The sequence below is a fragment of the Corvus kubaryi genome, unplaced genomic scaffold (assembly GCF_017639235.1).
Source record: "Corvus kubaryi isolate FWS band 111438036 unplaced genomic scaffold, C.kubaryi_AGA036_p1.0 37382, whole genome shotgun sequence".
In the NCBI taxonomy this organism is placed as follows: Eukaryota; Metazoa; Chordata; class Aves; order Passeriformes; family Corvidae; genus Corvus; species Corvus kubaryi.
The window spans coordinates 4,560,065-4,575,907 of NW_024581124.1; the positions used below are offsets into that span (position 1 = coordinate 4,560,065).

Sequence of the window (15,843 nt, forward strand, 5' to 3'; positions counted from 1 at the left end):
TTGAGCTCTGGATATTGGGATCAATGATCCAGATCCATCCCAGGAAGGTGCTGTGGGGGACCCCAATGAGGACGCAGGTACCCCCACATCTCCCTGGCACCACCGAGCAACTCCCTCGTTCCAGAAATAGTCCCAGCCTGGAAAAGGCTCAGGAATAAATCATATTTTGCTGTTATTTTTATAAATTCCAGGGAAACTGGAGCCCAGGGAACCTGCACCAAAGCCACTCCATGGCCAAAAAACCCCGAAAAAGGCATGGATTGCTTGGAGCTGGCGGGAGCGCTGAGCTTTCCCGCAAGGAGCCGCTTCCCAGCCCAGAGCTGGGCAATCCCTGTGCTCATCCCAGTGATGGGAAGCAGGATGGGGCCATTGGCAAAGTCACCTTCCACAACACTTGTCCCTGCAAAGCTCTGCTCCGTGGAATGGTGAGTTCCCAGATATTGATTGCAAGGAAAACTGGCTTTATTTATTAAAAAATCATGAATAAAGCAGGTTTCCTTATGGATGTTTGGGAATTTGAAGGAATGTATTGTTATTAAGTCCTTGTTATTAAGACAAATCCAGCTGGTTCCTTAAAGAATTGGGAGTTTCCTGAGGGGCTTTATCAGCCAGATCCCACTGATTTTTGCTGGGAGACTTCAGGAATCCTCCCCTCTATCTCTGTTTGGTGTCTTCACTCAGCACATCAGCAGCAGGAAAAGCACATCCAGAGGATTTTAGGATGATGCTGAAGGAGTTCAGGCTGAAAGATGAGCAAGGAACTGAAACCTGTCAGCAGCTCCCATTTTCCAGTGGGATGCTCCGCATCCAAACCTGGAGCCCTGTAGGGGTTTTATTAATGGAATTTCTTATTCCAAGGTCAGGTTAGACTTGGCCCTTGGAGCAACCTGGTCTATGGAAGGTGTCCCTATCCATGGCAGGTAAAGGAATGGGATGAATTTAAGTTCTTTTCCAACCCCAACCATTCCACGATTTGATGCCACCTCTGTTCATAAATCCCTGGGCAGGTGACATCCCTGTCTGTCACCTGCTGAGGAGCTCCAAGGCAAGGACAAAGTGTCCATGTCTGGCAATTCCTCATCCCTGCTCCAGGAGCTGTCAGTGGCCCTTGGCAGCTCCGGCAGGAATCGGAAATCACCGATAAATCTCCCGATGTGGCCCTGCCATCACTGCCGGGGGGTGCTGTCACTGCAGGGTGGGGATGGGAGCGGGTGGGTGATGCCATGGGTGGGGGAATCCATGGAGCAGGGCCCAGCTGTGCCCTGGGAATGTTCCCATCAATCCTGCTCTGCCAAGGGTGGGGTTTGGGAGCCGAGAACTGGGAATTGTCCCTTGGCCCGTGGGCGTGCATCGCTTGGATTCAGTCCCCGGCATAGCTCTGTGGGAAGCACATGGAAAAATGGGGGAAATGATGCAAGATTGGAGCCAAACAGAGGTGGGGAAGGCGCTGGAAGGGTGTTTGGGGGCTGAACCATACGGAGATGCCCTGACCTGCCCATCCCAGGGGTGGGATGCAGCGGGATACGGTGCCAGCCTTGGGAGCACAGCGGGGTTTGGCCGCCCCGTCCCAGCCCCGCCGCCTTCCCGGGGCTATTTATAATTCGAGTTGCACAAGGTTGGGACTGGTTTTTTTTTTCTCCGTGGTTGTATCAAATCAGCGAAAAAAGGGAACGGGAGCCGTCTCTCGAACATCCTGTCTGTGGCTTCGCTATTTGTGCAGGGAGTTTGCATTTCCACTTGGATCGGGAAGCAGTGGCGAGATCCGGAGCTCGGGACCGCAGCGGGTGTGGAGCCAGGGATGAGCTCCCTGTGGGAAAGGCAGGGCAGAGCTATCCATGGGCATAAACCCAGCCCTGAGCCCCGGGATTTGGAGCTGGGATGTGCATTTGGGAGCCTCCTGTCGCGTCCTCGTAGCTCCTTTCCCAGCCATTCCCATTTGTCCCCACGGCTCTGCCGGGGGCGAGGGAAAGTGCTGCTGGATGTCGGAGAAAGCTCCCCCGGAGAGGGAAACCTTTCCTCCAATTTCTTCCCCATTAACTGTGACATCTGTTTCGGGATGAGTCAGGCGGGTTTCCAGCGCCTGTGTGGGAGGGAAGGAGGGCGAGAGCCGGAGGGGTCGGACCTGCCGGGCTCCGGCCGCGCATCCCGGCTCGACAGGGAGCTGCTCCAGGGCGTTTAACCAGCCCAAATCAATTTAGAGCTTTAATTGCTTTGCTCGGTGTGGGTGGCACTCGGCGCTTGCCAAGGACATGGCAGCTGCCAAAGGCTGGGATTGCTGTTCCCGACGGCTGCTCCTGCAGCGATCCCGCTCCGTCTCCAGCCCCGGGAATAGGGATTTGTCCTTCCGCAGGCGCTGCTGCCGGCAGGGCTTTGCTGAGGGAGGGAAACTCCAACCCACAAACGCTCGGAATGGGAAATCGTATCCCAAAGTCAGCGTGTTTTCCCTTCATCTTGCTAAACACAGGGATCAGTGTGAGAGCAGGATCCTGCATCCTGCCTGGACACGGGGCAGTGGCAGGTGCCTGGGAAAGGAGGCAGTGCTGAGGGATGGGTTGCTTCTGTGGGGCTGCAGAGCTCGGCCTTCCTGGGAACACTGGGATTGTTCCGGATCTCGGCTCCAGACCCCTCGGAGCTGCCGGGATTTCGGTCGTTGCTCCGGCACGATGTCCCGAGGTCAGCCCTTGGCTGAGCATTCCCAGCTCCACCAGGCCCTGGAGTGGTTTTGGGAAGCCCCCAGGTGCCAGCACGTGGCTGGTGCCACCCAGAACTGCCTGGGCTGAGCATCTCTTGGTGGCACGGTTTAACTCCAGGCACACCAAAGGAAATCCCATCGGTTTGTGGTTGGTTTTCTCCCTTGCTGCCTGGATTCAGGATGATTTTGGGCCTCTCTTTGCAGCTGAGGGTGATTAATTAATTTCAATTAATCTCCTGTAATAGATGAGCTTCCTCTCTGCTGGGGAGAGGGTTGGCATGGCTGGTGGCAAACCCAGGGTAGTGTCGCTTGAGCTGATGCTGGGGTGTCCCAATGGGGCAAATCCTGCTCCTTTTCCAGGCTGGAGGAGGGTCAGGGGGCATCACTGCCAGATTTTCTCGTGTTTCCTTGTGCTGCCTTCACTCCCAACCCCTGCACTGGCTCTTACCCTGCTGGGATGAACGCTGAGACTGGGATGGCTGAGGCTTGGGAGCTGCGTGGGGAGGGAAGGAATTTTCCCGGTGCCACATCAAGCTGGGGGTTATCCAAACCTCCTGCTCTGTGTGGGTGGGGGCTGTGCTGCTCAGTGCTTCCAAACTGGGGGGGCTGCCCCAAAAAACCTCTTGTTTGTCCCCCTGAACCCCATCCCTTCATCCAGCCTTTCCCGTCCCTCCTACCCGGGGGACCCCGGAGCCTCTCCCAGCTCCTCTGTGCCCCCCAAAGAACTTTTCTCGCAGGTGTTAAAGGGGCCGGGGGTGACAGAGCTGCCACCACAGAGCCTCTGCGGGCTGGGGGGGCTGCCTGGAAGCAGCTGCAGCATCCTGGTGCTAATGAAATCCATCGGGAGAAGCAGCCCCTGAGCAGCAGGAGCGGCGTTTGGGAGCCAGATTTTGCCGAAGGGAAGTGACTCAACGTCTTGGAAGGAGTTGGGGGCGGTGGGGGGAGCACAGGACAGCGGTTGACCCAGGGTGGGGACAGCACAGCCGGGGGAGGGGGGCTGGCAGCCACCTGCCTCTCCTCTTGGGCTCCCGGTTGGAGCAGCATCCCTGCGGAGCGCTCTGGGCTCCGTTATCCCTCCGTGGGGCGGGGTGCCCCGGGCCGAGGGGACGGCACAGGAAAGGAGGCCCCTTGGGAGGCAGCTCGCTGCTTCCTCACTCTGGCTTGTGATCCAGGCCAGCGTTCCCAGCTCCCGGAGTCACACCCTCTCCCAGCTGTTGCTCGCCGAGCATCGCGCTGCCAAGAAAACCTTTGGTGATGGATGAAACTCCCTCCCCGCTCCCTTAAAACCGGCGGCGAGCGGCACCGTGCCTGTGCCTGGTCCCGGCGCGCCGGGATCCGCCTGGGAATGGGATCCCGCTGGCATCCCGGGCATCCCGAGCTTGTCCTGCCCAACACGGAGCAGCGGGAGAGCGTTGGCACCACGAGAGGTACTGGGAAAGGTCACTGCAAGGCTTGGTGGGGGATACTGGGAGCACTGGGGAGTGTCACTGGGAGCGCTGGCGGTGTTACTGCGGGAGCAGATGGGACAGGACCCGCTGGCAGAGCGACGGGACAGATCCAGCCCGTGCCACTCTCCAGCCGTGTTTCTCATGGATTTTATAATTCTGGGCTGCATTTCCCGCTGTCCTGGGGCACCGCTCCTCTGCATCCTGCTGGGGACCTGCCACAGGTGCCACAAGCGTGGATATCCTGGAACTCCAGGAGTCCTGCGAGCCTGTGGGAAGAGTGGGACGTCAGGGAGCCGGTCACGAGCCACCCAGCCTGGCTCCACAGGAGGATTGGCACATCCCTGCCTGCTTCACACATCGGGGCTTTTTGGGGCTTCTCCTTTCCCTGGAGCGCCCCACATCAGCACTTTTCCAGCTCCAGTTCAGCTCAGGGATGTTGCGACACAGAATTGTGCAAAGCTGGCAGTGGCTCTGATTCCTCTTTTTCGGCTCTCACGGGAGCTCGTCCACGTGGGACGGGGTCAATGTCCCCACCTGATGGGACGTGGTGGCCGTGAGCTCCCTGCCAGCATCACCCCCTGTCCCCTGATCACAGCTGGGTGGTGGTTTTCCAGCTCTGAGGAAACTGGGATTTGTCCCTTGAAGCCGAGAGCTGGAAAACTCATGGATCTTGGTGACGGAGAGCAGGTGGGGGCTCTGCTGGCAGGTGAAGCTCTGTCACAGCATGGTGAAGCTTTTGCCCCAGGTATTGTCCATCTCCCTCTGGATGGGCTGTCCCGGCTCAGGGCAGGGATTTTTGTGTCCATCCAGGCTCAGGGCAGGGATTTGTGTCCATCCAGGCTCAGCTCATGCCGGATCACCGGCTGCATCGTGAATGCCACCAGCAATTTCCAGGTCCTGGCAGGTACAGGGTGGAGGTCAGGATGGCCCTTGGCTGGTGATCTCCTCTTTGGAGTCCCAGTGCAAACCAGGACAGGCCGATTTCTTCACTGGGAACGCGCTGCTGGATGAAAGCTGGGAATGGGCAGGACTTGGCACCTTCCTGCACCCCAGGAATGGCTTTGGGTTTCCCCTCTCCTGCGTGTGCAAGGCCAGGAGCATCCCAGGAGCGAGGCATGGATTTGGGGGGTCCTGGAGAACAGGGATGAGGGGCAGCCAGGGTGGAAGAGCCCGAGAGGACCCTTTGGCTGTGCTCACAGCGAGGGATCCCCAAATGCTTCCCAAGGGCTCCCAGGAGATTCCCAAGCCACTGTGGGCAGCACAGGAGCTGTGGTGGACGGGGCACGTCACTCCTGCCACATCCCCTTCTGTGTCCAGCTGAACTCTCCGCAAGTTCCACATTCTCCCCCTTCCCCCTGAGCTCTGCTGACTCCAGCAGCTGGTTTCTTCCACGGGCTGCGTTTATTTTCCTCATCCTCCCATCCCATGCGCGTCTGCTCGGGATGAGAAAAGCCGGCAGTATCCGTGTCAGCTCCAGCTGGATGCCAAAGCCACAAGCCCAGGGCCATTCCCATGCCAGCCCTAACGGGGCTGTAGAACAAGCAGAGATGTCTGATCCAGCCTCTAAATGCTGAAAATTCCGTGGGGATTTATCCAGCTCAGGTAAACCCCTCTGGATTTATGTATATTTATTAATTTATATTTTTTTATGGGGATTTGGGAGGAGGGGTTTGCTGGAGGTTTGCAACCACTTGAGGTTTTTTCCTCCCCTGTTGTTATAAAAGCGGTTTTGGGACCACTGGGATCCCTGCTGTCCTTCACCCCAAACCCTCTAATTTCCCCTAAAAGCCCCACCCCTTTCAGAGCTGGGCTTTGCAGCCTGCGGGGTGAGGAAACAGCACGGAAGGGAGAGGAGCTGGCTGTGACTTTGGGGGGGCTGATGTCCTGACAGTGTGGCAGTGTCCCCTGCCTGGGGACAGGGAGAACAGGGTGGCTTTTCTTTGCCGTGCTGATCAGCATTCAGCTGGGGACGCCGAGCACAGCTGGGAGGATGCTCCCGCGGATCCGGGGTGACTTCCTCACTCGGGAGGGGGGGTGGGGGGCTGAGTCTGCTCTCCCCGACCATGCCACATCCCCTGCAGGGTCACGTCCTTCCCGCAGCCCTATTTCTGGTTTTTCTGGGTTTCTTTCCCTTTGTACACCCCAAATTCCGAGTGATGTCCCCAGGGCTTTGTGCCCTGATGAAACCCAAGCCATGGTTAGGGACACCCTCACCCGACTGCTGGGATGTAGCAGGGAGGATGCTCCAGAAAAGGGAGTTTTATTGGGTTTTTTATTGCTTGAGAAGTGCCAGGAGAAAACCTCGGATTATTAGAAAAAGAAGAGAGCAGAGGAGATGAAAGAATTTTTATTATCTTGGAAGTCGAGTGGTTTTAAGCAGCTCAGAAGCACAAACTGCCCTTTTTTAGAGAAAATCTTTGCCTGTGTAGGTACAAACGCCCAAAGTTTTCCCCTTCAATCCTCAAACCTTCCCAAGAACAAAACAGATGGAGCAAAAGGCCAGGATTTTATGAACGAAGTGGCTCTTTCAACACTTCGTGCCAGGGAAGGCTGGGTTCCTCTGCTAGAGTTTCACCCTGGGAGGGGCCTTTCACGACCCGAATTTTGAGGTTAAACGCCACTTTCTGGCTGGATTGGGGCGCGTTGCCCATGGGGGTGACCCCACTCTGTAGCCAGGAGGATCCATGGGATCCATCCCATCCTAATCCGACCCGTCCCGCGCAGCCCGGCCGGCTGTGCCCAGATAAACACTGACTCATGTTTTTCTGTCCCACCCTGGGCACAGCAGCTTTTTTTAAGGCTGCCTTTTCCAGCTATTCCCTTTTTCCTGTGCCGTTCACACGGGCGGGGTGAGCAGCCTCAGCCGGGATGCTGGGAATGCCGGAGGCTGCCGGGTGCGGGGGTCCCGGATCCGTGATGAACAACTGGGATGTGTCTGAATGGATGCAGGTAGGGATCAAGCTTCCCACTGTTCTTGGAGCAGAGCTCCATGCCTCATTCCCCTGTGGCTGAGCCCCCTCCCTTTGCCCTGGGAGTCTCCAGCTGCTCCAGGGGGAGGTTTGGGAGAACTTCCAGCCTGGATCCTCACTGGCAGGAGCCCGTTCTCAGCCTGCTCCTGCTGCTCCCCCGGCATCCCATATCGCTGCCCCTTTCCCAGCCTGTTGGAGCAGGACAGAGGGGTCAGAGGTGGTGGCAGGGTTGGAATCACTGCCAGGAGCAGCTTTTGGGCAGGCTGGAGCTTGGCGTTTGAGGTCTAAACCCCCTTTTGATGGGCTGGTGGTCGATTTACACCGAGGGATGAGGGACCATTCTGGGTATCCCGGTGGGGAGCGGGATGCTGAGGAGCATCATCCCTGTGGCAGCTGTTGCCATGGCAACCGCTGGCTAAAGGAAGGGGGAATTGGAGCTGGGTACCCAGAGCTGTTTTCCCATTTGGTTCCTTGCTCTCCTGAGCACGGGCAATTCCTGGGAGCCGGATCCCGGCAGGGATGTCCCTCATGTGTAACCCTGGGCTGGAAATACCCAGTGGGTGCCGGAGGGATGGATGGGGTGGCCTCGGGTGCCAGCTTGGGATGGGGTTTGCATCTGTCTTCCCTAGAGCATGAGATCTGGCCCATGGAATCCCATGGGATGCCTGGGATCCAGCCCGCAGGGTGGGACTCGAGCTCAGCCAGAGCTATGAACCCCCACGAAACTGGGACCAGCACCTGCCATGTGTCCCCAGAGACACCCCTGCCCTCCAGGGACATCCAGGACTGTGGCAGAGCTCAGTGCGGTCTGGTGCTAGCAGGTCCAGAGGGGCGTGGAGATCCCGTTTTACCCAGTGCCCTTCCCAAAGCTCCCAGCTCCAAACATCTGCCGGCAATTCCCCTCTCCCGGGAAGCCGTGCCGGAGCTGCGGGGGCAGCTGCCCGCGCCTCCCACTCCTGGAGGAAGCGGGTTGGGGTTTGGGGTGCGCTGGGAGCTTGGAAACCACGGATGGAAAGAGGGAAGGGAAGTGCTCCAAGGAGGAGAAGGCAGAGCAGCTGCCGGGGAGGGACCCGGCTGCTCCGAGGGGATTTGTTTGTCGTGTCCGGGGTGTCCCGTGAAGGGGGGACAAGCACTAACCCAAGGGCTCTCCCAGTTTCCCCAGCGCATCAGACCCAGCCCCGGCAGGTCCCAGCCCGGATTCATTTCATGCTGTGGATCAAAGCGTGATGCACTTTGACAGCGCAGGCAGGATCTGATGTGCTCCAAAGCTGCTCTGCTGGTTTGATTTAATTTGATTTGATTTGATTTGATTAGGTTCTATCAGTTCTCCTCAACCTGTCCCAGTGCCTCCAGTAAAAGCCGGGCCCCGCGGGCGCTGGGCGGGCGGGAGGCGGTGCTGGCAGCCTGCCCATCCCTATAAATTCCTGGAGCAGGGCTCTGGCATCGCCCTGCCCGCTGGAATCCGCTGCCAGCGGCCCGAGCATCCCCTGCCCTCCCCGTGTCCCTGGGACGCGCATCCCGCCGCGTTTCCCCGCTCACATCCGTCCCCCGCCCGTCTGCCTCGGCCGGGACAGAGTTTTTCGCCCAGAAAAAGCTGGATTTGAACATTTTTTTGCTGTTCTCTCGGTTTCTTGTCGCCTTCCCAAGAACAACATCCCTGACCTCATCCTCCCCCGGTATGTGCCGGGATGCTGCCGGTGCGCGGGCCGCCCGTCGGGAATCCCACCCGGCCTTCCCTGGGTACCAAGACAAACACAGCTGTGGGAATGACGGAGAAAAGGCTATTTTGGGTAAATCCTGAGCTCGTTTTTGTTGAGGTAGGAGGACAAAGATGAATAGATTGAAGGGAGAGCAGTGGTTTTGGCTCGAGCCGGGAATTTTCAGGCCGGAGAGGACCAGTGAACACACTCAGTATTATGCGGTGCTTTTTTTTTCGTCCCAGACTTTGGAGTTTTTCTTTCCTGTGAGAAATGAGGAGGTTTCATGCAGCTGCCCCTGAAACTCTCCATTTTTGGGAGGATTTTGGGGAGGCAGGTGGGAGTTTGTTGGATGATTTTCCAGCAGATCTGAGCTCCTGCTGCCCATCTGGAATGTTCATGGTGGGATTGGCAGCTGCCTGCTGCTCCTGTGGAGTTTGGGATTGCTCCTCACGAGCCCTGGAAACAAACCCATCCTCTGCCAAATCCCACGGGGAAGCAGATTCCTGGTGTTCCCGTTGCTCTCTGCCTTCCTCATCCCAACTGGGAACAGAGGCCAATCCCTGCCCAACCTGGCAGAGCAAAATTAACAGAGAATTCAAATCAATAATCCAGTAAACAGAGCTTTGGAATGAGCTGAAAGTCGCCAGGCCCAGCAATTGGAAATAATAACAAGGGGAGCATTTTCCATTAAAAACATGGAAGCGGGCACAGTGGGAAGAGGAGTGGGAATTTCTCCTGTCCCCCCAGAGCAGGGGCTGAATGTGGGGTCTGAGTGACCCCGTGGTGGTGAGGGGTGGAGGTCCAGCCCTGGGGGTGCCTCACTTGCCCCATGGATGACACCACGGTGGACATGGGGGTTGTAGAGCAGGTCCAGGGAGCTTTGGGGCTCTCTGGATGATGGGATGGGATGGGATATGATGCAATGGGGTGTGGTGGGATGGGATGCAATGAAGTGGGATGGGATGTGAGGCAATGGGGTGGGGCGGGATGGACATGGGGTTCTGGGCTCTTCAACCCTTCTGGAGCTCTGCCTTTGGAAAGGGGAAAGTCCCTGTTCCATAAAGCAACGATTCATTAATTGTCATTGATGTCGCTGTGAGAGTCAGTTCTGCTGATTCTGTTCCTTCCACCAGATCATTGACTTTAATTCATCTCTTTGGCCATCGAGGTTTCCTGGGACAAGGCCTCTTCCCAGCTCCAGCTCATTCCCAAGCTTTACACTCAAACCTCATTTGTTCTGGCCGCTTATCGTCCCTTGGAGCTCGGCCAGGGGGAGGTGAGAGGGTGGGATTTCACCCCTGGCCGGGGACTCTGCAGCAGCAATGGCAGGAAGGAACAGCAGGAAAAGCCCAGGGAGAAACAATAGCTTCCAACAAAAACACCATGGGAATTTCAAAGCAGGGCTGGCGGGAGGGTGATGCTCGGAGACCTTTGGGGTGAAACGCCTCAGGAACAGGGAGGGTCCCTGGGTGGGCAGAGCCACAGCCCTCCTGTGAGGACACGTCCGGGTGGGATGCTCCATGCTGGGGCTCTTGCTCCTCGTGCCAGGGCTCGCTCAGGCTTTGGGGGATTTGGGTTTTAACCCCCCCTGACCCACATTCCCAGGGGACAGGTTGAACCTACTGAATGAAGGCTGGAATCTGGTGGTGGCAAATGTTGTTGGTTACCACAATTCTCATTTTCACACCCAGGGCACCAAATGAATCAGGAAAATAACCCTGGGAGAGTCCAGGGTGTAAAACTGATACTGCACCTCATTTGTAGCTTTAATTATTTATAGTAACCTGTGGCTGATCGTTCAGTTTTTGTGTGCACCTACGGATGCTGCTGGTGTTGGGTGCTCGTTCAGAGAGTACAGCACAGGATTTCTGCCCTGGGTTATCCCAAAAGATGCTGGGATCATGGCAGGACCCCACCTTCCCCAGACTGGTGGTGAGGAGGGTCCCCGGGCCAGCACAGCCTGCTGAGGGAGGCTGCACGGGGTTAAGTGTGGCCGCACCCTGAATGGGTTTCCTCCCTTAACCCCACATCCGGGGGCGAGTGGCCTTTCTTTGATCCTGGCTTCAATGTTACAGCTCGTGCCTTAGGCCGGTGTGGAGGGAGCTGCCGCTGTGCCCTGGGACACTGAACTGTCACCTGTCCCCCATCTCAACGGAGAGGAGAGAGGTGAGAGGGTGCCTGGTGTCAGTGGGGTGTGTGGGGAAGCTTCCCTTTGGGTTTTCAGTCCAATTCAGGACAAAAAAAAAAGAGAAGAGCCATAATATGTTGCAGATTGGAGGGCTGTTGATGAGGTGTTGATGAGCATTATCCCGGTTTTTCCCCTGGAAGTAGGCGGGTAATCAACATTTTTTGCAGGATGAGGCTGCAGCCACATCCTGGTGGAGCTGAAGGACTGAATCACGTCCTGATGTCTCACGGATGGGGGTGGAAATCAGGGAGGAGCTGCGGGAGCATCTTATTTGGGACCAGCAGTGGGGTTCTCACGGGTTCCCCCACACCTGTGTGCTTTGTCCCTTCGCTCCCTGTCCCCAGTTCCCACACGCATTGGGGGGCCATTGTCCCTCCCGCTCTCCTCACTGTGATTAACACCAAGTGTTTGGCCAGCAGGGAAGAATCACCGGCTGCAGATCCCAGCCGCCGGGATCATAGGGATCGGGTTCGTACGGATAATGGCGCTTCCCAACCTGTCCGATTACTTGGATGGCCTCAACAACTACAGTGACTACCCGGACTACACCTACGAGGACAGCAGCGGCGTGTGGGCTGACCCGTCCCACGACCCCAAGGACATCACCCGGATCCTGTCCGTCATCATCTACAGCGTGTCCTGCGTGCTGGGCATCCTGGGCAATGGCCTCGTCATCGCTATCATCACCCTCAAGATGAAGAAGTCGGTCAACGCCATCTGGTTCCTCAACCTGGCTGTGGCCGACTTCCTCTTCAACATCTTCCTGCCCATCAACATCGCCTACACGGCCATGAGCTACCACTGGATCTTCGGCACGGTCATGTGCAAGCTGAACTCCTTCCTCCTCATCCTCAACATGTACACCAGTGTCCTGCTGCTCACCACCATCAGCTTCGACCGCTATGTGTCCGTGGTGTTCCCGGTGTGGTCTCAGAACCACCGCTCCACCAACCTGGCCTACGGGGTTTGTGTGATCATCTGGACCGTGGGCATCATCATGAGCTGCCCCTCGCTCGTCTTCCGGGACACGGCGCAGACCCGCAATTCCGTGATTTGTTTCAGCAACTTTTCCCTCTCCAGGAATAAATCCTACGAAGGGCTGGCTCTGATGAGGCACCGCACGGTGAACATCACCAGGTTCCTGGCTGGGTACATCCTCCCCATCACCATCATCACCTTCTGCTACGCCGCCATCGTCTTCAACCTGCGCCGGAACCGCCTGGCCAAGTCCAAGAAGCCTTTCAAGATCATCATCACCATCATTGTCACCTTCTTCCTCTGCTGGAGCCCCTACCACCTGTTGAACCTGCTGGAGACGGTGCCCAACACGGTGCCCTGGTCCGTGTTTGAGATCTTCATCCCGCTCACCACGGCGCTGGCGGCCTCCAACAGCTGCATGAACCCCGTCCTCTACGTCTTCATGGGCCAGGACTTCAAGAAGTTCAAGGTGACCCTCCTTTCCAGGCTGGTGAACGCCCTCAGCGAGGAGACAGGACACTCCAGCATCGTGCACAGGAGCTTCTCCAAGATCTCCTCCATGACTGAGAAGGAGACAACAGTTGTCTAAACTCAGCCTGCAGGAGGGATGGAGTGTCCTGGTGTTGGCCATGGCCACCACTGTGACAGTGACCACCACTGTGGCGGCCCTGGTGTGGGTCAAGCATTGTCCACCACTGTCCTAGAGCCCATTTTTGACTGGTGTTGCTGCCTGGGGGCTGGCAGGGGATGGAGACCCCCAAGGTATGGACAAGACACAACCACCCTTGATCTTGTGTGGGATTGCAAAAATCCTTGCACTGAGCTAAGACAACATTTTGGGGCGTTCCTGTCCAATCTTTGCATCGCCTGACTCAGGAAGGGTTTTCCTGGTGTTTCCAGAGGCACCATGGTGGGGTGGAGGATGTCTGGGAAGGCGTCTCCCCATGCCATGGGTGTTCCCTGCCATGGCCAAATTGGTGGCACTCCTCTGTCCCGTGTCTGTGTGTGGCTCCTCATGGTCAAGTCCTGAGGTATTTTGGTACCAGAGCAAGGTGTTTGTGACTTTTTTGGGAAGTGTCCTTACGAGCAGTTGGAATATCCTGCCTCAAAGAACTGGGAAGTCTCAAATGCCTTCCAAGTGATCCAGACCCAGGGCCAGCTGCCAGCGTGGGGATTGAGCTCACACACAAGGTCACCAGCATGGAAAACTGGGAGAAAAAAAGAGGGAAAAGTCAATTTGAAATGTGTTTTTAACCCCCTTTTGGTGGGCACATTCCACACGGTGCATCCTGCAGAGCAGTTGGATGTTTGGGACCAAGAACAGGTCCATGAGCTGGGAATGAGCTCCTGGGAGGACCTGCTGTTCCCTCCGGCATCCAGCGGGGACTGGCTCCATTGCCAGCTGCTCCCTGGTGGGACCAGTCGGTTCTAAGGGATGATTTTCTCTCTCCCATCTTGGGAGACTCTGGGAATCTCCACACACCAATCCCTGCAGTGAAGGAGGGACTGAGCCACCACCTCGATCCGATTTCACGCCCGGTTAATTTGGGAACTCCTTCTCCATTGGGGCTCCATCACCACGACTCCAGTGTCACCCTCATTGATGTGTCACTCCCAGGACAGCGAGGAATCCCTGGAGCTGGATTTGGGCAGCTCCCAGTGGCCCTGGGGACATTTCAGGGCAGCTCTGTGCAGGGTTTGACACGTTCGCGGTTGAGAGTCTGCTCCCAGGTGCCCACAAAGGCTGAAATATTCATTTACAGATTTTCTTGGAAATCAGGATATGGAAAAAAAATGTGGAGAGGCAGCTCAAGGAAAAGCAGGGAGCTATTTCCATGCAGCAGATCGTGCCAGCCGCAGGTACCAAGTAAAGCCCCGGTAACTGAGCCGCGGGAACATCGCGGATCAGAGCGGATGCTGCTGCAGGAGCTGGATTTCAGGATTTCAGACAGATTATCCGACGTCCTGTCTGCCCCAGCGCTGCCTCGCTGCTCCACCTTGATCTGCATCATCCATAGTGTGATGGGACACTCGGCACCTGGATTGTCTCCGTGTCTCCTGGGGTCGGGATCCAGCCGCTTCCCTAGGGAGCGCTGCCGCATCCCTGCACCACGCCACGTCCCACGGGCAAGCCCAGGGCTACTCCCAGCCCCGATGCACTGAGATTTTTTCCCAAAACCCATGCAGGATCCATACCCGTGGAAGATGCTGTGCCTGAGGAGGCTGCAGGGCCTCTCTGGTGGTGGGAGAAGGCTCCTCTTTCTCATCTCCCCCGGTACTGCTGGAAGGTTGCTGGGATCCTATTAGGAGTGGGATGGGACAGATGGGAAGGACGAGACAGATGGACAGACAGGGCGGTGAGAGGGACACACAGAATGTGCAGAGGATCTGCTTAGGGAACAGTGGGAATGGGATGTACCCGGAGCCAGCAGCCACCAGGGCTTTTCAGGCTCAGGGTTTGGAGCAGCAGGAGCAGCCTGGGCTCCCCTGTGCCTGCCCTGGATGTGGGAACAGTGGGATGAAGTCTCAAGGACTGGATGCCATCCCATTGCCCCATTGCTCCCAGTCCGTGCTGGATATGGGATGCTCCTCGCTAATTCCGGTGGCTGTTTTTTCCGAAGCCCATCTGTTATTACTCCGATTGGCTTTCCAAAAATAAAAAGCAATGCCTTGGTACTTACCCTGGGGTTAAATCATCTCTGTAATGGCAGCTTGGGAATCCCAAGTCTCCCAAATATTTGAGTCCCTCTTTGTAGCTGTTTGCTTATTTAATAAAAACCTCTGTTTTCCAGACAAATCGGTGCGTGGAGTGGGAAGGATCCCAGGGTTTTTCACTGAGCAGTTGCTTCCCTGTGTGCATTCCTGATCCCTGGTGGTGAATTTGGAATTGTGGAAAGAGCTCAGGAGCAGAGGGATGGGGTTTGAGTGGCTGAGGTGGGATCTGAGCCTCTTGGATGGGCTTTGGGAGATTCCCGTTTGTATTTGTCCCTGCAAAGACCAAACGGCTCTTTAGGGGGAAAAAAAAAGAGGAATTTGGGGGGAAAAAAAGCAGCTGAAGGAGCATCATTTCCCCCACATCCACATGCAGGGCTGAGGCCCCAGCCCATGTCAGCTGCCCTGTTCCCTCTTGGATCACATCTGGCAAAGGCTCCGTTATTCCAGATTGGATAAGGAATTATTAGTGCCAGCGTTGGGTCCCTGTGTGGGATCTCTCTGTGGGATCTCTCTCTAGGATCTGTCTGCATCCCACCTGGCAGGGCTGGTTCCCCATCACCTCCTGCACCCCACAGGCCCCTGGTCCTTCAGGCTGTTTTGGGGGAACAGGGAACAGCGGAGTCCCAGTGGGTTCCCAGTGCTCCACCCCAACATCCATCCAGGCGCCAGTGCTGCTGTTCCAGCCCCTCTTGTTCCTGATTCTCCTCATCCTGGCAGGGCTTGGGGTGAGGATGGGGAAGAGAAGGGGAAAACCCACGGATTTTTCCTGCTGGACCCTGTAAGCTTTGGATTAACACCCCCAAGGAGTACCAGTGATTTCTGTTCCCGTGTCACCCACTGACACAGGCAGCAAACAGATCACCCAGGGAGCGCTCAAAATGCACATTTTTATAGGTCTGTAAAATGGAAACGGGGAAAAAACACATTCCTCAGAAAACTCCAGCCTCCTCAGCCGGGTTTTTCTTTCCTTTTTGGCAGAGTGGCAAAGGAATGCAGCTCAATATTGCCCCAATTCCTCTGATATTCCCAAAATCCTGCAGGAGCTGCAGCTCTGGAATCTCCCAGATTGCATCCTGTCAGCATTCCTTGGGGTTTTTGCAGTGCTGGATGTTTTGGTCATGGAGGGGAGGGGGCTGCACTCTCCCCCCCCGGT

At 56.7% G+C, this 15,843-nt stretch overlaps 1 protein-coding gene across 7 annotated transcripts; it reads left to right on the plus strand.

The window, feature by feature from the left end:
* The first annotated feature begins 205 nt into the window (after positions 1 to 205).
* On the plus strand, positions 206 to 14,772 carry CMKLR1 (chemerin chemokine-like receptor 1). 7 transcript variants are annotated; one of them, XM_042034826.1, is made up of 3 exons: positions 206 to 425; positions 10,885 to 10,975; positions 11,417 to 14,772. In XM_042034826.1, exon 3 carries the CDS (start codon positions 11,479 to 11,481, stop codon positions 12,562 to 12,564), a length of 1,086 nt encoding a protein of 361 aa, XP_041890760.1. In that variant the 5' UTR covers positions 206 to 425; positions 10,885 to 10,975; positions 11,417 to 11,478; the 3' UTR covers positions 12,565 to 14,772. The 7 variants fall into 7 exon arrangements, with proteins under 7 accessions (XP_041890760.1, XP_041890756.1, XP_041890758.1 ...); XM_042034824.1 differs by lacking the exon at positions 206 to 425 and adding an exon at positions 4,031 to 4,119; XM_042034827.1 differs by lacking the exon at positions 206 to 425 and adding an exon at positions 4,150 to 5,742 and having other exon boundaries at positions 11,414 to 14,772.
* The last annotated feature ends 1,071 nt before the right edge of the window (positions 14,773 to 15,843 follow it).

Bases quoted from the DNA above. Each gene is read 5' to 3' on its own strand.
- CMKLR1 (XM_042034822.1), top strand. From the start codon at position 3,951: ATGAAACTCCCTCCCCGCTCCCTTAAAACCGGCGGCGAGCGGCACCGT. The intron at 4,120-11,416 runs GTACTGGGAAAG...TTTGGCCAGCAG, and splicing joins GAGCGTTGGCACCACGAGAG to GGAAGAATCACCGGCTGCAG.